Source organism: Cebus imitator, unplaced genomic scaffold, assembly GCF_001604975.1.
Source record: "Cebus imitator isolate Cc_AM_T3 unplaced genomic scaffold, Cebus_imitator-1.0 Scaffold129, whole genome shotgun sequence".
NCBI lineage: Eukaryota > Metazoa > Chordata > Mammalia > Primates > Cebidae > Cebus > Cebus imitator.
Genome location: NW_016107444.1, coordinates 6,647,931 through 6,667,257, shown reverse-complemented (window position 1 = coordinate 6,667,257; position 19,327 = coordinate 6,647,931). Strand labels below are relative to the sequence as shown.

Sequence of the window (19,327 nt, the reverse complement as noted above, 5' to 3'; positions counted from 1 at the left end):
AAAAAAAAAAAAAAAAAAAAAAAAAAAAAAAAAAAAAAAAAAAAAAAAAAAAGAAAAAAAGAAAAAAAATTTTTTTATTCCTGTATTGCTGTATACTCATAATTTTTAATTATGACTTAATTTATGACTTAAAATGTATTCAGTCAAGGCCGGGTGTGGTGGCTCACACCTATAAACCCAGCACTCTGGGAGGCTGAGGCAGGCGGATTACGAGGTCAGGAGTTAGGGTCTAACTCATCCTGATTAGAATGAGTTAGACCACTGCGCCCAGCCAATTGGGCATCATTTTTCTATTATTGGTTACGACACCATTTTTCTGGTGTTTTGGTCAGGATTACACATGAATTCATCAAAGTCATGCTTAGTTTCTCATATGCAAGTTAGAGCATTCAGAGGAAAAGAACAGACCCCTGAAACTGTGAATGGGAACATCTGGTTGGATTTGGATGAAACTGACAATCTTGGTCAAATTACTTTAAAGCTCGCTTGCCAGTGGAAGCAGCCTGCCCTCCTGTGTCTGAGGATACCAGACTTCCTTGGCCTGAAAATCCTTCCCAAGGCTAAGGTTCAGGCTTCATTGGAGACAGTATGGCTGTGCCCACTGGATGCCAGCAATGTTTGCTGGGTTGCCTTGGGCCAGAGCTGGCTCACAGCTGGCAGAATAAGGCTGGCAAGCAGGGAACTGTGGACCTTGCTAAAAGTTTTTTCTTTCCTAATCTTGATGTGTACTCAATTAAGGGGAAAAAAAAAGGGGCTTTTTTTGTCCATTGTGGTATTTTTTCTCCTTTGATATGTTAATAAAGGAAAATACATTGATAGAGTTGCTGATTTGAGTCATCTTTAAATTTTTGGGACAAACCCCGCTAGGTCATAATGTGTTTGGCAAGCAAGAACCCTCCTGCTGTGGTATCAGTAAAACGATACCACATGTGAACGAGCGCCACTGGGGGTCCCACCCACACACCGCTAGCAACCCCGCGAAAAGATGAGAAGCCTCCTGTCGTGTCCCTGCAGTGCCCTCTACTGACATAGTTTAGCATTTTGTCAGCTGGCAAGAAAAATGTTAATAGCAGGCACCCATTTTCACAAAGCAAAGATGGATGTGGCGCTGACAGGCAATAAACCGGTAACTGGCACAAAGGAGTTTTTATTTTTATTTTTTTATTTTATTTTATTTTTTTTTGAGACGGAGTTTCACTCATGTTGCCCAGGCTGGAGTGCAATGGCACGATCTCGGCTCACCGTTGTCCGCCTCCTGGGTCCAGGCAATTCTCCTGCCTCAGCCTCCTGAGTAGCTGGGATTACAGGCATGTGCCACCATGCCCAGCTAATTTTTTGTATTTTTAGTAGAGACGGGGTTTCACCATGTTGACCAGGATGGTCTCGATCTCTTGACCTCGTGATCCACCCGCCTCGGCCTCCCAAAGTGCTGGGATTACAAGCTTGAGCCACCGCGCCCGGCCGAGTTTTTATTTTTTTAATCATCAAGTGTGAGGTTTACTCTGTAGGTTTCTGGTAGATTAAACTATCAACTTCAGGAAGTATCTTTTTAGTCTGGTCTTCCTAAAAGTTTTTTTTTCTAATCAGGAAGAGTACTCAATTTTATGAGATGAATTTTTTTTTCATTCATTGAGATGATATTGTTTTCTTTAATGTGTTAATAAACACATTAATAGATTTGCTGATATTGAGTCATTTTCAAATTCTTGGGATAAACTTTACCCAATTACAGTTATTCTATTAATAGACCATTAGTAAATTGATTTATGGACTTAAAACTTTTTTCCTAAACTTTTTTTTTAACTTTTAATTTTTGTGGGCACATAGTAGGTGTATATTATGCTACCGTGCCTGGCTAATTTTCCTTTTTTTCACCATGTTGCCAAGGCTGATCTCAAACTCCCAGACTCAAGTAATCCTCCTGCCTCAGCCTCCCAAAGTGCTGAGAGAGACATGGGATTATGGCATGAGAGACAGCACCTGGCCAATATTTTCTACTTAATTATTCACCTAAACAGATAAATCAATTCATTTTAAGATTTTTATATCATTACTATAAAAGGAAAAACCAGTATCACCTTCCATAAATATAAATTACTATAAGTAGGCTGGGCATGGTGGCTCACACCTGTAATCCCAGCAATTTGGGAGGCTGATGTGGGTGGATCGCTTGAACACAGAGCTTGAGACCAGCCTGGGCAACACAGTGAGATCCTGTCTCTAACAAAAAATACAAAAAGTAGCCAGACATGGTGTTGCACACATGTAGTCCCAGCTAGTCAAGAGGCTGAGATGGGAGGATGACTTGGGCCCTGGAGGCAGAGGTTGCAGTGAACTAATATCATGCCTTTGTACTCCAGTCTAAGTGTCAAAGCCAGACCTTATCTCAAAGTAAATGAATAAATAAAATAATGTGAATAGAAATACAAAAAATACCAAATGATGTTATTGCCTTGTAGCCAGGCCTTTTTGTTTGCCTGAAGCTTGTTCCTTGTTTTTGGGGTTTTTTAAAAAAGTGTTAACAAAAGAAAGAGAAGATAGAAGAGATGTGATAGCACCAAACTGACATGTTACTCTAACAGAATCAGAGTGATTATAAGAGACTGGCTCTCATTCCATTGCCCAGGCTGGAGTGCAGTGGCGTATAATCATAGCTTAATGCACCCTCAAATCCTGGGCTGAAATAATCATCCTGTGCAGCCCTGAGTAGCTAGGAACCACAGATGCAGGCCACCACACCTGGCTAATTAAAAACATTTTTGTAGAAATAGGGTCTCACTGTGTTGCTCAGGATGGCCTCAAACTCCTAGTCTCAAACAATCGTTCAACCTCTGCCTTCCAAACCGCTGGGATTACAGGCACAAGCCACCCTACTCAGTGTAACCAGAATGATTAACTATAGCCATGTTTTAAAAACATTCTACGCTATGTATCACCTAAAGTAACCTCTCAATGTGTCACTCTTGAGGTACATCGTCTAAGAGTCTGCAAGTTACACACTTCTGTTCTTTTAGGGGTAACCTTTAAATTTTTTGTTTCTAGAAAGTACACAGATATGGAATGCTTCACAAATTTGTGTGTCACTCTTGCGCAGTGGTCACGCTAATCATCTCCGTACTGTTCCAATTTATATATATATTTAGATGAAGTTTCACTCTTGTTGCCCAGGCTGGAGTGCAATGGTGCGATCTCGGCTCACCACAACCTCTGCCTCCCAGGTTTAAGCTGTTCTCCTGCCTCAGTCTCCCAAGTAGCTGGGATTACAGACATGGGCCACCATGCCCAGCTAATTTTGTATTTTTAGTAGAGATGCCCAGCTAATGTTGTATTTTTGTATTTCTCCATGTTGGTCAGGTGGATCTCAAACTCCTGACCTCAGGTGATCCACCTGCCTTGGGCTCCCAAAGTGCTGGGATTACAGGTGTGAGCCACTGCACCTGGCCAATTTTGGTATATATGTTACTGAAGTAAGCACAACTCTTAAAATGTTACCATCTCTTTCTACACTTTTAAAATTTATCTGCCTAGGGTTAATCAATATTTATACCTTCTTGACTTTATTAAGGCAAAGATTTCATTTTTCTCTCCCCCTTCATCCCATGTTGAAATCATTCATTTTATATATAAATATACAGATATTTTATACCCATATATGTGCACTGTGGGTGTACAAGGGTGATCTTGAGCATCAAAACCACCCTCTGAGGTTTGTCCTATTACTGTAATAGTAATAGTGTACTATTGGCTAGGTATAGAACTTTGTATATGAGGGAGCCAGAGGCTTACAGAAAGTCAGTAAACTTTCCTTCACTGCTAGAGTTGGGATTTGAAACTTAAGAGCCTGTGCTCTTTCAACTAGACTATCCTGCCTACTTTGGGATTTTAATTCTGAATTACGACTTATGATTAAAAAGTATCACATATCCTATATGTTTTACTGGTTCCTTTCCATTTCTTAATATATCTTTCATTTTATTTTGCTACAGTAGTACATCCTTGAATAACTCTTTCAGAAAGACTGGGTTTAGTCTCTTTCCCTCACATTTGAATGCTGGGTTGGCTAGGTGTACAATCTTTGATTCACATTCATTTTCTTTTAAAATTTTGAAGACATTGTATCCTTCTTGACTAGGATTTAGTGCTGTCAACCAAAGAGATATCTGATGCTTTTCCTTACCTTCAGACTTTTTTACATACTTTTCTTTCCTCTCCATTGCAACTTCCCTTATCCAGACATCCAGATGACCCTCCTCCCCCTATTTTTAAATTGACTAACATACAAGTAAAATGTGTAAGTACTTAGTGTATAGTTTGATGAACGTTTATGTATACACATTCATCTAACTGCCACCCGGATACAGAGAACATTTACAGCATCCTAAATTCTCCCTCACCCCCCATTCCCAATCCAGATAAGTAACTACTGCTGTGACCTCTATCTATAGAAAGTTTTGCTTATTCTTGAAACTTATATAAGTGGAATCATATGGTATACAGTGTTTTGTGTCTGGTGAATGCCACGTTTTCATGTTCTCTCCAAATAGAAACTTGAGGAGAGGCTAGAGTTCTGGATGGAGAAATATGATAGGGACACAGAAATGAAGCAGAGTGAACTAAATGCTCTCAAAGCTGCAAAGGCCAGTGACTTAGCACACCTTCAAGACCTCGCAAAGACGGTAAGGAGGTCATCAGAGCACTCACTGCATAGTGAGTAGTAACTAAGTTACAGTAGCTGGTATTGCTATTTTGGGTCAAAAGCGGAGGTGTGCTTATAAACCACCAAGATTCTTTTTAGATGCTGCTGCTGCTGATGGGGACAGAAGCAGTGGCTAACACTTACACAGTGCTTACTCTGTGCAAGGCGCTTTTCTAGTATTTTACATCTACAACTTATTTAACCCGCACAACCCCTTGAGGTAGATACTATTATTTCTACACTATGATCTCTGAAGACACTTTGTCAATGATGATTTCTAACAAGCTTGTGATTATGGTTTCATTATGGAATAAGTACAGATTTCCTGATTTTTTCTTTTCTTTTTTTTTTTTTTTTTTTTTTGAGACAGAGTCTTGCTCTGTTGCCAGGCTGGAGTGCAGTGGTGCAATCTCGGCTCACTGAAACTTCTGCCTCCAAGTTCAAGCAATTCCCCCACCTCAGCTTCCTGAGTAGCTGGGACTACAGGTGTGCGCCTCTACTGCTGGGTAGTTTTTTGTATTTTAGTAGAGATGAGATTTTACCACATTGGCCAGGATGGTCTCAGTCTTCTGACCTCATGATCCGCCTACCTCAGTCTCCCAAAGTGCTGGGATTACAAGTGTGAGCCACTGTGCCTGGCCAAATTTCCACCAGCCTGGGTCACATGGCAAAACCCCATCTCTACTAAAAATACAAAACTTAGCCAGGCATGGTGGCACACACCTGTAATTCCAGCTACTCAGGAGGCAAAGGCACAAGAATCACTTGAATCCAGGAGGAGGAAGTTGCAGTAAGCCAAGATTGTACCACTGCACTCCAGCCTGCGTGACAGAGTGAGGCTCTGTCTCAAAACAACAACAAACAGCTACTATTTGTATATGTACATTCTCCCAAAGTGTTTTAAAAATGCAATGTTATTTCGAGGTCATTAATCACACATTAATTCATATTTCATTTTTTATGAAACATAAAATTGAATTATTAAAACGGAAAAGTTTTGGGAACAATTATAAAGTTAGTATGTGAATATTTCCAATCTAGGTATCTACAAAATTTTTTCTTTGGTTTATCTTTAGATTTGGCATATTTTATTTTGGAATTTTATATTAAAAGCACAGGGCTGACTGGGCTGCAGCTTAGGCAAGACAGTTCGGTAATAAATGATTAATGTCTATCCTTGCAGATAAGAGAGTATGAACAGGTCATCATTGAAGATCGTATAGAAAAGGAGAAGAGCAGGAAGAAGGCAGAACAGAATCTCTTGGAATTAAAGAGCGTCATAAAGGTAAAGAACCATCATCAGTATCTCACCATAGCCGGCCTAACACTGAGGAACACAAAAGCATTTCTCATTCATTATCAGACGCATCTTGGCTTACCAAGGAACTGGAGATCTGAGCAGCAGCATGGACTTCTGTCATTATTAGAATTTGCCAACACAGTCCATGGTGCAGGGAGACAGTTGTAAAGACGTGCCCCAGCTTTTCATCTGGGGAAAAAGAAGTGGTTAGCAGTGGAAGCAAAACCTAGGCCCAGAGACAAAATGTGAGAATACTATGTCTAACCAAAACCGGCTCTTGACAGAGTCTTTTTAATATGCTACTACTTCTGAAAATCCTGCTTATAAATCAGCCCCAACTATCTGCTGGGTTCTGATACAAGCTGCTTAGGTGGGAAGGGTAAGCAGCAGGTTAGAAAAAAAGAGGTTTTTTTTTTTGGTTTTATATGAACTTGTATACATCAGTGATGATGAAACTGACAGGTCACAGATCACATGAAATACTTGTAAGCAAAAACTTAAAGCAGTATTAGCAGGGCACAGTGGCTCAAGCCTGTAATGTCCCAGCACTCTGGGAGGCTGAGGTGGGTGGATCACGAGGTCCAGAGATCAAGACCGGCCTGACAACATGGTGAAACCCCATCTCTACTAAAAATAGAAAAACTTGCTCGGTGTGGTGGCACACACCTGTAATCCCAGCTACTCGGGACGCTGAGGCAGGAGAATTGCTTGAACCCAGGAGGCGGCGATTGCAGTGAACTGAGATTGTGCCACTGCCTGGCAACAGAGCGAGACTCCGTCTCAAGAAAAAAAAAAAAAGGAAATCTGACTTCTTTATACTGCTTTCCTTGAAGAAAGGCCAGGTTCCCCATACCTACCAGCTACTTGAACCAAAAGAATGTTAGTTACCTGGGCCAAGGGCAAAGGCAAACACTCGGCCAAAAATGCACAGATGATGCCACATGTCTCCTAAAGTGCTGGGGTTACAGGTGAGAGCCACCGTGCCTGGTGGAAGTCAGATTTCCAAGTATGTAGAAAAAGTAGGCCAAATCAGATTCCTTTTTTACTCCTTGAGAACTTCACTCGAGTTCATGGCTTACGCTCCAGGTCCTGCACAACAGGAGAGCATGGCTATAGTGATTACGTGCCCTGCCACTTCCATGTGCTGCATAGAGACCATTTTTCAGACACGTTACTTTACTAAACAATCCCTTTACGTGGACAGAACCAATGTTCACAACTTACGTTGTACTCACCCCCTTTCCTCCTCCAGATCCAGGCCTGGTGGCGAGGCACTATGATACGGAAGGAAATTGGTGGTTTCAGGATGCCTAAAGACAAAGTTGATAGCAAGGATTCAAAAGGAAAAGGCAAAGGCAAGGATAAGAAGAGAGGCAAGAAGTGACCAAGTTATCTTCTGTCTTTTCCTCTGGTACTCTGGAGGTGGGAAGGGCGTGGAGAGAGTAAGAACCGCCTCATACCATCACAGGTGACTCATCTACAAGTTGTTTCCTATGGAGATGCTTCCAGGCGAAGCCTGCTGATTTCACTCTCTGATTTAGGATTATACCATTGACTTAGGGCTTTCTCATACCTTGCTGTAAAGAAGTTTCTGGTAGTCCTGTGAAGATTCATTCTTCTTGCTCTTTCTCAGCAGAACCAAGCAGTTCTTTGTCCTAGTACCAGCGATGCATTAAAACTTCAGTAATTCCTGTAATGTCTGATTCTGCTTTTACCCAATTGTCTGTAGTGAAAAAATTCTTATGAGCAAAAGTATTGAGTAGGAATTATAAAGTGATGTTTATTAGCTGTCCAGCATAATACATACACAGTAAAGTTTTAATAAATGTTGGTTCCTGCCTGCTTTTTACATTTATCATCACGTTGGTGTTTTTATTGGGGTGAAAATGGCATGGAATACATATCCAATTATGAGCTGCTTCCACAACTTTTCTGGGAAATAGGTAGGGATACAAATTATAAATACAAGCTAGAAATAGGATGTTAGGATATAAAACTTTACAAACTGTAAAGATGGGGACATAGGTTCTCTGGAAGGGTAGTCTGGAGATCTTTTTGACAAGTGAAACCCTCAGGCCAATACCTGCTTTGCTTACTCAATTCCCACCAGATGGGGTATTAAGATGAAAATAGACAAGGTGTGTGAAAATACCTAACCTGTGACTGTCACTCTCCCTCTTCTCCTAGAAAAAAATATGAGCCCACCACGTCATTCTTGCCTTGATGACAAAACAGAACATCTTGGGATGCTAAGGTTTCCCTAAAGCACAGCTGGTAATTTCTAAGAGAAACGCTGCCCGAACATGTCACTAACATTTCATGAATTAAACTTCTATCTAACTCACTCCAAATAAAGCAGTCTTTTTTTTTTTTTTTTTTTTAAGATGGAGTTTCACTCTTGTTGCCCAGGCTGGAGTGCAATGGCACGACGTCGGCTCACTGCAACCTCTGCCTCCCAGATTCAAGTGACTCTCCTGCCTCAGCCTCCCAAGTAGCTGGGATTACAGGCATGTGCCACTACGCCAGCTAGTTTTTATTTTTTGTAGAGACAGGATTTCTCCTTATTGGTCAGGCTGGTCTGGAACTCCCGACCTCAGATGATCCGCCCGCCTCGGCCTTCCGAAGTGCTGCGATTACAGGCGTGAGCCACCGTGCCCGGCCTAAAACAGTCTTGATATCTGTACTTCCTTAAGAAAATCAATTTTAACTCAAAAGACTATCCATCCAGAAGCCCCCATTTCTACTGACTTTCCTTCTGGAAATGACATGCCCTTTACCTGATGCACCTTTGCCAAAGGAACCATATTTCAGTTATGAACGTTCTCCAATCAGCTTTTATTACGTCCCACTGAAGTGTTGGCTTTTATTTTAATGTCAACATATAAAGTGGCATACAGGCAATTTAAAATAACATACATGATATTGACATATTTATACTTAGAACTTATGCAATATATTTACAGACATAGAAATACAGGACAATGTTTTACAAAATCTTTCACTAATTACATGTTTACAACATTTTCAGAAATAAAATGACATTTGCTGTAAACCACCTCACTGCACTGTGTATATAGAAATGCTTCTAAATATCTATGTTTTCCTTCATTTCTATAACCATTTAAGAGCTTAGTTTCTACGAATTCATCAAACTCATCAGCATAGTCACACATCATCAGTCACTGCCGAGCTGTAGAAAGAAAGAAATATCGCAAACTCCTTGATTAGCTGTATTTTAAATAGCTCTTAAGGAAAGTAGTCTACTACTAAGATCTTCCTGCTCTGTGTTCCAGAGGAATACAAAGGCCCCTCTTCCCACGGTTGTTTCCACACCTGGTAATTACAAGAAAACACTGGGGTGCAAAGCATAGCCTGTGAGTCTGAAATCCTGGAAACTGCTGACCGAAAACCTCTGTCAGTGGCAAGGGCTCTGCTGGGGGGACTGTCAGCCTGTTGACACTGTCAGTGCTGGGAAGGTCACTGCTTCAGGTCAGCGGAACGGTGGCCAGGTCATCTTCATCTTATGCTGGAGTCAAGCAAAGCTAAAGGTTAAACTGAATTGTGCTTTCCAATTTTTTTTTTAAAAGGTACATACAAAATACTGAATACAAAAATTATCCCAACAAAAGCATCATGATTTGTTTTTACATCTTGATACAAAAGAAATTCATACCTCTGCAGAAGGTCTGACAGAAAGAACTTCAATGTATTTGATATTTTTCCTTCAATTATCAGCCAAAACTGCAGTTTTTCCTAACAATTCAAATACAAATCTGATTTACTTTGATAAAAATACATTAAGGTGGTTTCGTAATATGTGCAAAATTTGAAATAAGTTGAAATTTCCATTTATTGCTATGGGAAAATAAGTTGCAAATGTTGCAAGTACTGTATTATGCTCTGTAGTCTTGCTCTGTCACCCAGGCTGTAGTGCAGTGGCTCTATCTCGACTCACGGCATCCTCCATCGCCCGGGGTTCAAGCGATTCCCCTGCCTCAGCCTCCTGACTAGCTGGGACTACAGGCACGCCACCGCACCCGGCTAACATTTTTGTATTTTTAGTAGAAACGGGGGTTTCACCATGTTGGCCAGGATGGTCTCGATCTTCTGACCTTGTGATCCGCCCACCTCGGCCTCCCAAAGTGCTGGGATTACAGGTGTGAGCCACTGCGCCCAGCCTTTTTTTTGATAGAGTCTTGCTCTGTTACCCAGGCTGGAGTGCACTGGCATGATCTTGGCTCACTGCAACTTTCGCCTCCCAGGTTGAGGTGATTCTCGTGCCTCAGTTGCCCGAGAAGTCAGGATTATAGGTGCCTGCTACCATGCCCAGCTAATGTTTTAATTTTTAATAGAGACGGGATTTCACCATGTTGGCCAGGCTGGCTTGCATAGTATGTTAAAAACAATCCTGTCCTTTACTGAGTTTCATTTCATGTAATTTGGAGACTGTACTGAGGCTTACTGTTGACTAGTACAGTTTAAAAATACACATGGCTAAATTCTAAACAAGTTACATAAGGGTTGATGGGTCTGCTGGGAACTGTAAATGCAATGGGGTCTGGCTTAAGTGCTTAAATAGACATTTTACTTTTGTTCTATAAGATAGGGCATTGTGTGCAGATGTTTTATGTTATACAATTTATTTTTAGAGATGGGGCCTCACTCTGTTGCTCAGGCTGGAGTGCAGGGGTGCAATCATGGCTCATTGTAGCCTTGACTTCCCAGGCTCAAGTGATCCTCCCACCCCAGCCTCCTGAGTAGTTGGGAGTACTGGCATGTGCCACCACACCTGGATTTTTTTTAATTTTTGGGAGACAGGGTTTTGCTATGTTGCCCAGGCTGCTCTCAAACTCCTGGGCTCAAGTGATCCTCCTGCTGAGCCTCGCAAAACGCTGGGATTATAGGCATGACCCACCAGGCCCAGCCTGTTATACAACTTTAAACCTGGTCAAAGTGGTAATGTTCTGATGAACTTGTTTCTCTGCAAGAACAAGGAAGAAAATATTACTTTGACCAGATACTCAACATGATTTGATCCAAAGCTACTTTTAGAAGGTACATTTACATGTTAAAAAGAGGGATAACATTATGCCCAAATGCATGCATTGGGAAAGAAAATCCAGAACAGTTAACAACTACAGAAAAAAAAAAAAAAAAAGATAACTAATATCTTCCACTTACTTTACTTACTGTTTTACAAGGGCAGTGAGCACCAAAAGATATCACCAACTAAATGGGGTCCAAATGTAGGGGAAGGAAAACCCAAGCAGGTGAAACTTGAAGGCCCCTGATGGTGTGTGTGAGCCCCGAGCCTTTTCCTCCACCCTAGTGGTAGAACCACATGGGGAGTGGGAGGAAAAGACAGGAAGCTGTTTTAAAGATGCCGTAAGTGCTTTAATTCAGCCACAGAAACTGGCAGTTCCCTGAAGGAAATATAGGAAACTTGCCTTTCCCAAGCTAGAAGTGTATGTGCTGTGAATACAATGTGTCTGCAGGACCGGGTGTCGAGGAGGGCGGCAAGGGAGGCTGTGTGAGATCAGTGCAGATGACACAGAGCAGTGCACTCTCAGCTTAAGGATTTGGAACCCATGTAAAAGGGCTTGTTTATACTGTCTACATCACAGGATGACATAGAACCACCCTCTGTGATGGACTGGAGGTGAAGGGAGGCCTAGAACACTGACCTAAAATACAACCTATCTGTTTCACTGTTTTACTATGCAAAATTTGGACCAGGCCCAGTAGCTCACTCCAGTAATCCCAGCACTTTGGGAGGCTGAGGCAGGAGGATCACTTGAGCCCAGGAATTTCAGTCTAGCCTGGACAATACGGCAAGACCCCAACTCCTAAAAACAAAAACAAAAACAAAAAAACTATGCAAAATCTAGGACTTCGATATTATTTTTCTTTTGCCTTTGACAGAATAGTCTAACTCATTGTCACATAGCTTTTCATTGTAAATGTGGCTAAAAAATGCAGTGAGGGAATTGCCTCCCTCCCCAAACATACAAATATCTAGCTTTGAACAGTGGTTTCCACTACATAAAAAACATGTGCAATGGGCTGGGCGTGGTGGCTCACACCTGTAATCCCAGCATTTTGGGAGGCCAAGGCGGGTGGATCACTTGAGGTCAGGAGTTTGAGAGCAGCCTGGTAAACATGGTGAAATCCCATCTCTACTAAAAATACAAAAAAATTAGGCAGGCGTGGTAGCACGTGCCTGTAGTCCCAGCTACTTGGAAGGCTGAGGCAGGAGAATCGCTTGAACCTGGGAGGCAGAGGTTGCAGTGAGCCTGGGTGACAAGAGCAGGACTGCTTCTCAAAAAAAAAAAAGTACAGCGGTTATTGAAAATGCAGATTCCTAGGGCTTACCCCAGACCTACTGAATGTAACAAATACTCGAGGAGATTCTAATGAACAACGGAGTTTAGAAACCAGTAGACTAGCTGTCTTGAGAGCAGGTAAAAACAACAGCAGAGCACGCTTGTGCCTAACTCAGACAACGTGCTTTCTGGTATGTGAAATAAGCCTGCTCTCTCAGAAAGCACAGTCAGGTTAGGTGTTGGGTTTTCAGTAATGAGATAAGTTTCATTTACAAAGCCAACGGTGTCTTTGTAAAAAATTCAATGGAAATGGATATAACCTCCCCTAAAATGGAGAAATGAAGCAAAATATTCCTGTTAGGAATCATGGAAACAGTCCCTTCCGAGAACACATAAGAGCTCTGTTTAAGCAGACAGCTGGCAGCAGCAACCACGTTGTTCTGTTCCTTCTTTTGGCCAGGCCAGTGCCCAAGGTCCTGCGAATCCTTAAACAGCAGATAACTGGTGCTGCTGCTGCTTGGGTGGCGCAAGTTCCAGGAGAGCCTGGACCGTTGCTGCAACCTGGCTCAAACCTTTCTCTTCTAAAATGTGGAGAGGCAAACATAATTGCTCCTGAAATGGGACAACGTAACATAAAAACAAACAAAAAAGAAAATCAGATGAATATCATAGAACTGAAAGGAAAAAATAAATGATTCTCCCCTTCATAATAATCAATTAAGATAGGAAAATGTAGTACCTGGGAAACTGACTTCAGTATAAATAAGTTGGATAGAGATGGTGTCTGACACTCACTGTCACTTTATTAATACAACTAAAAGTACATAGAGATCATTTTGAAAATTGAAAAATTGACAAGTAGCATCATTTATACATATGACAGAGGAAAAGCAGTAAAGTAGCATGAAAGCAACATCCTTTATCTCTGATAAATAAAAAGTCAATGCAGATCTATAAAATATGCAGGTGAAAAACAGAAAAACAATTCCATGCTACCAGATGGCTCAAGACTCAAAGACATTATATTTTAGGAGAAAGTACTTTATAAATTCCCTACCACAGGAATGCAAGATAGTTTCAAGACATAACTCAACCTGCATGAGTTCTATACTATCTGCATTGCAATCTTGACTATGAAAACCAGGGTTCTCAGGCAGAGCAAGAAACTCAGTGTATTCAGAGCTCTTGAGATTTAGATGTGTTTGAGAAACTTCCCTCTATTTTGAATAATTCATGGAAGGCTCAGTCTGAATTAAAAATCTGAACTACAGAATTAAAAAGAAATTGTTATTTGAAAAGGTAAAGTATTTAATATCCTGGTATTTAATAGCCTGATTTATGGCAGAGAACTCCTATGTAAGCTTAGGCAGGAAAACAGCTTCTCAGCCTTTTGGCTAAGATCAAGAGAAGCTTAGGCAGGAACATCTTGATTACCAACATGTGAAAAGTGTTTACAATGTTTGCTTAAGGAAGTTAAATACATTCAGCTTGTATGCATAATCTGTCTGGTTAAATCCTTTCTTGTGAGAGAAAAAGGCAAATCTTAAGAGCAGCATTTAGGACTGGCTTTCTGTTAAGATTAAATATTCAGAAAGAAAAGAGATTACTCTTACAAAGAACAGAATATAGAATTCTGACTCCACTAAAAAAAGATTATACATGTTTGTTAAAGAAGACAACCAGATTTTTTTTTTTTTTTTTTTTTTTTTTTTGCTTTTCACTGACACTGTATTACTAGGAATTTTTTTTACAAAATCAGTTACAATAAAAAATATAACAAGTATTTATTTCTGAGGCAGTTATTGGTACTTGTGCTTCTTACTTTTTATTTAATACTTATTTTGATAAAATGAGGTAACAGTAATCTTAATCTTTTGATCAAATAAAACTATCAACTTTGTAGAAATACTACTGCAAGTCTAGATAAACTGTATTTAAAATGAACCTGTGGAGTGTTCTGCTCTCAGAGGAGACGTGCTTTCTCCAAGGCTGACTCCCTGAGCCCTTCCTCTCGTGGCGCCCTGGGATCTGGGCAGCCGGGTGGTTTACACTCAGAAGCCTATGCTTTCTAGGGCACGCTTACCTTCCAGTTGGGTTAGAGGGAGGGCTGTATGTTCTCAAGAGAATGTTCAATTATAACTCCTAACCCACATGAGAGCCTGTGTGGTTTTAACAAGTGTTTTCTTTAAAGGGATAAAACTCTACAAAACTTTGAGAATGATTTCTGACTCAGAGACATCTTAAAAACAAAACCATCCCAACTCCCCAAACTCTGAAAGGCACTATTAATACAGAAAACTGAAGCTTTCATCATCACAGTGTTTAGTGTTTCAGCATTAACAGTGAACAGTCTTTTAACCTGTTAAAATAGCTGTCCCATTTAATACGGAAGAAAACCAAACCAGTAAGACCCCCAGGCTGAATTCTACAACAGGATCTTGTGTTCCTCACAATCTCTCTTCACACTTGAGTTCAGCCTTTATCCCAATCTTGTTAACAGACTTCAGAAGGTTCCTGAATGTTCAGAAACACCATTTATGAAACTAGAGTCTAACTGCAATTATAAGTAGTTTCAAGCATTAATGTCTAGCAGCTCAATACTAAGCATTCTGAAAGAGCTAGACAGTATTCAATGCCTTGAGTACAGAACACACTGCTGCCTAGTACTTCACCTGCTGTTTCACTATTAAGATGGTTTGAATATATTAGAAATTACACAAATTCCGATTTTAAACAGAATCCTGGGAGTGAATCTCAGTTACGCATGACAAACACAGTAAATCCTGGACAGGTACCCGGCCTGAAAGGTCAGCTCCAGCCCATCTGCTCGCTGTGCACCACTTAAAATGTATACACTGGGCTCAGAATAACAGTCTAGAGAATCTACATCATCTTTAAACTGAACATTGTGACCAAACTAAAATTATTAAGATTAAATGGCCAATACCTTCCAAATGTCCAGACCACAAGTGCTTAGATGGACTTGTGCCTATCGATAAAGTGAGAATTCAGGATTTCAGGACACGGTTCAAAGTAAAAATCTAAGTGACCGGGTACTGCCAAAATCAGAAAAGGCACGATGATTTTCCTTATGAGCAGCTGCTGAAAATGTTCAGTAACTCCACAATTTCAACACCTGTGGTGAGGAATGGAAAAATGGCCAGATGGGAGTCGTATTGTGTGACTTGGAAATAAAGTTCTACATATTATATTCGAAGTACAAGTTCAGAATTTTATTAGTAAAAATGCTTCGGCATTTATGGTAAGAGAAACAAGGCCACAGTCCAGGAGAATGGATGGATGACCAGGAGAAAAAATGCTGGTCTTTTACTCTTTGTTAGCAATCATAAATGTTTACCAACGTGATGGGCTGCTCATCTGCACATATAAGGAAAGGATTTATCTCCTTTATTGGTTAGCTCTTTGAGGCCGGTGGGGAGAAAAAGCACCTATGTAAATAATTTTGAATGAGAAATAAACCTCCTTTATCAAGCACAGCAATGAGGTGGAAAGTCACTGGAGTGCAATCTTTCAGCTAGAGGGGAAGAGCCGGTAATAAAGGATACAGAGAGTTAACATTACAGTACAGTAAAATGCCACAAAACCCAGAAGTTGGATAGACAGACAGACAAAACTGGATTCTTCTGAGTGTGCCCCAAGAGAAAGTAGTGTTTCAACAGTTCTTTTAACGCTGAGGTTTAGCTGAAGGATGTCGGAAGGGGAACAAAGATTGTCCTGTCCCAAGTGTGAGCAGGAAAGGAAAACAGAAAAACAAAGTCAGTGGATCAGAAATGCAGATTTGAGTACAGAATTCAATATGATCATCTCAGTCATATTCACACATACACATCCTGTAACATTTTTACTAAGAGGAATAAAAATAAAATGCTGAAAACCCAAACTACAAAGAATCTTCTATGTGCTAAGCTTGATCTTACTACCAAATAGCAAAATAAACCTGCTGGTGACTAGTATGAACATTCAGAACACAATACACAGAAGTGGATGTCGGTTTAGGGTCGTGTGAGGCCTGAAAGTAGTGAGGCGTGTATGAAGCAACCTCTTTCCTGACTCATTCTTCTCTAATAACAAAAAAAAAAAAGGAGGTCAGAAAGCAAGGACAAAAACCGGGGCAGACTGAGGAGAAGGGCATTTTCGGGAATGCCAGGTACATCAAAAAGGTTCAAAGGCTGAGGAAAGCCTTATGATCAGGGGGAAATTTACCACCTAGAAGCCAAATGCACTGAATGATTTGGCATTCCTCTAAAAATCAGGAGGCAGAGATGGCGGTGAGCTGAGACAGCACCACTGCACTCCAGCCTGGGTGACGCAGCAAGATTCTGTCTCAAAAAAAATTAAAAAAGAAAAGCAAAAAGGTTTATTCTAAAAGATGATGAGCCTTAATAAAACAATATAACATAAAAATGAAAAACTTGCTTTGAATTTATTCATAGGAATCAAAAAGGTCTTTGCTAACTACCACTTTATGTAAATTTTCATTCTTTTTGTTTTTTAATCTTAACCAAGTCCGGATCATGAATAAGTTCAAAATGAATGTAGAGCTGTTAGCAGCCTCAGAGATCATCCCCCATTTCACAGATTGCAAAATTAACTAAATAAATACAAACATTACTGGACTTGACAACAGGAAGACATTCTTTAACACGTAATGTATGACAACTCTGGGACAAAAGATACTGGATGCAGATATAAGCTTTTAGTCACCCATTACAGTTTTTTTGAATGTAGTATATTTAATGAAAGCATAAAAATAAAACAAATAACCATACGTCCAATGTCATCAGAGGTTTTTAAATTGCCTTGTTCTTTAGTATTTCATTCATAGTTTAACTTGTATAACAAAGGTATACACAGAAGGGAAATTATTTGCCTTTATATATCCTATTTGGGAATAGAATTTGACAAAAATATTTATAATACTGTTTTCTGTTTTACATTTTCAAAAGTGATCATGATTACATTCTCAATTTTCAAGTCATACAGAGCCAAGTGGGGATGTTTAGGTAAAGGCCAGAGTGACCAGAAGTACAGGAGAAAAAGGAAGAAGGGGAGGTAGAATTTTCCTCTCCTCCTTTGGCAGAAGGACCTGAGAATGCTAGTTTGAACCTACAAGTCTGTGCATTTATTCATTTTCCTTCACTTTGTCCTGGACAAATGATTAATTTTTCAGCAGAAGTAGCAGCATATTAGGAACCCATCTAAAACTGGTAGTGGTTGTGGTGGTAGGGACTTGGATGGAAGGCAGAAGGGGAGAAGGAAGAGGCAGCCTACAAGGAATGTCCATTTCCTCTTTGTGGTGAGGGAGAGGGAGGAAGGGTGTGTAAGAACCTCAATCTAACCACTCTGGAAAAAGACCTTGTCTTTTAAAACTGGTTTTTTTTTTTCTGTACTCGCCTTCCAACAGCACAGCTCTGGTAGCAACAGGGGCAGGCTGACCCATAATAAACATCGTCAACCACTGCATGGCAAATACCGACTTAAATGTGTATTTTAAGGCACACTCTTTTGTATTTTGTTGACTGATGGCAGGAACATACTGAAAGAATTCCAATGTAGGGACTTTAAATCTCAGAAACAGAGGATACTTCTGAAAGCCCAGTGGACAGGTGTAATGACTGTAATTGCTGGTAAACAGTACTTCTAACAGGTTTTGACATAGGCTAAGTCACCATGACTTGAGTAGGGCCATTTTCAGCACTCTCCCATCGATTTTGTGGTTTCCATTCTCCGCACCAACCCATGCCACAGTCTCTTTGTTTAAAGACAGTGTGGTAGGGAACCAGAGCAGAAACTGGATGTTTGTGTAAGCGGGAACTTCTTTAGGAAGCAGAAAGGATGAACTGAACACTAATGTGCACGTAAGACTGTTATACTTGTTTAAAAGAATGTATGTTATTTCATTAGAAACCATATTAAGTGCTCTCTTAAAATAGTTAAAAAGGTTTGTTCTAAGGCTGGAGGCAGCGGCTCACGCCTGTAATCCCAGCACTTTGCAAGGCCAAGGTGGGTGGATCACCTGAGTTCAGGAGCTCGAGACCAGCCTAGCCAACATGGTGAAACCTAAAAATGCAAAAAAAAATTAGCCGGGAGTGGTGGTAGACACCTGTAATCCTAGCTACTTGGGAGGCTGAGGCGGGAGAATCGTTTGACCCCAGGAGGTAGAGATTGCAGTGAGCTGAGATCGCGCCACTGCACTCCAGCCTGGGTGACAGAGAGAGACTCCGTCTCAAAAAAAAAAGAAAAGCAAAGCAGAAAGGTTTGTTCTGAAAGGTGATGAGCCTTTATAAAACAATAAAACATAAAAATTAAAAATTTGCTTTGAATTTGTCCATAGGAATCAAAAAGGTCTTTACTAACTACCACTTTATGTAAATTTCCTTTTTTTCTTTTTTGAGATTGAGTCTCACTGCCACCAGGTGGGAGTGCAGTGCAGTGGCGCAATCCTGGCTCACTGCAACCTCTGCCTCAGAGGTTCAAGTGATTCTTCTGCCTCAGCCTCTTGAGTAGCTGGGATTACAGGTGTGTGCTACCACACCCAGCTAATTTTTGTATTTTTAGTAAAGACAGTGTTTCACAATTTTGGCCAGGCTAGTCTTGATCTCTAGACCTCGTGATCCACCTACCCTGGCCTTCCAAAATGTTGAGATTACAGGCGTGAATTACTACGCCTGGCCAAATTTCCATTCTTTTAAAACTCAGGTTAAAAAAAAAGAAAAAACATCAAAAGAAAAAAGTAAAAAATAAATAGAATGATGATCTACCTTCCTAGAGAAAACAATCCTGAAAATCCTGCTGGCTAACACAGATGCTCTACGGAGGTGGGCACGCTCTCTTTCACTTTGTAACACGTGAAAGAGCTGAAAGACAAGGTCATTCTTTTGACAAGTGATGCTGTGACCTTTTAAACTCCTGGTTAGTTAGAAAGAGGAATGTTGGCCGGGCGCAGTGGCTCAAGCCTGTAATCCCAGCACTTTGGGAGGCGGAGGC

General features: G+C 40.6%; 2 protein-coding genes and 1 non-coding gene across 3 annotated transcripts in view; 1 reads left to right on the top strand and 2 right to left on the bottom strand.

Annotated features, from left to right (window-relative positions):
• Nucleotides 1-7,843, top strand: part of IQCG (IQ motif containing G) — a 37,156-nt gene extending 29,313 nt beyond the window's left edge. The window contains exons 8-10 of the mRNA XM_037742826.1: nt 4,545-4,676; nt 5,880-5,981; nt 7,249-7,843. Coding sequence (XP_037598754.1) covers nt 4,545-4,676; nt 5,880-5,981; nt 7,249-7,380 — 366 coding nt within the window. The 3' untranslated portion in view covers nt 7,381-7,843. The remainder of the gene's footprint in view (nt 1-4,544; nt 4,677-5,879; nt 5,982-7,248) is intronic.
• LOC119473052 lies at nt 3,050-3,151 on the bottom strand. The gene has a single exon (XR_005202221.1). It is a non-coding gene; the product is annotated as a U6 spliceosomal RNA (small nuclear RNA).
• Nucleotides 7,844-12,269: 4,426 nt separating the features above from the next.
• The window catches only part of LRCH3 (leucine rich repeats and calponin homology domain containing 3), a 106,286-nt gene continuing 99,228 nt past the window's right edge, over nt 12,270-19,327 (bottom strand). Inside the window, exon 20 of the mRNA XM_017541024.2 lies at nt 12,270-12,931. Coding sequence (XP_017396513.1) covers nt 12,806-12,931 — 126 coding nt within the window. The 3' untranslated portion in view covers nt 12,270-12,805. The remainder of the gene's footprint in view (nt 12,932-19,327) is intronic.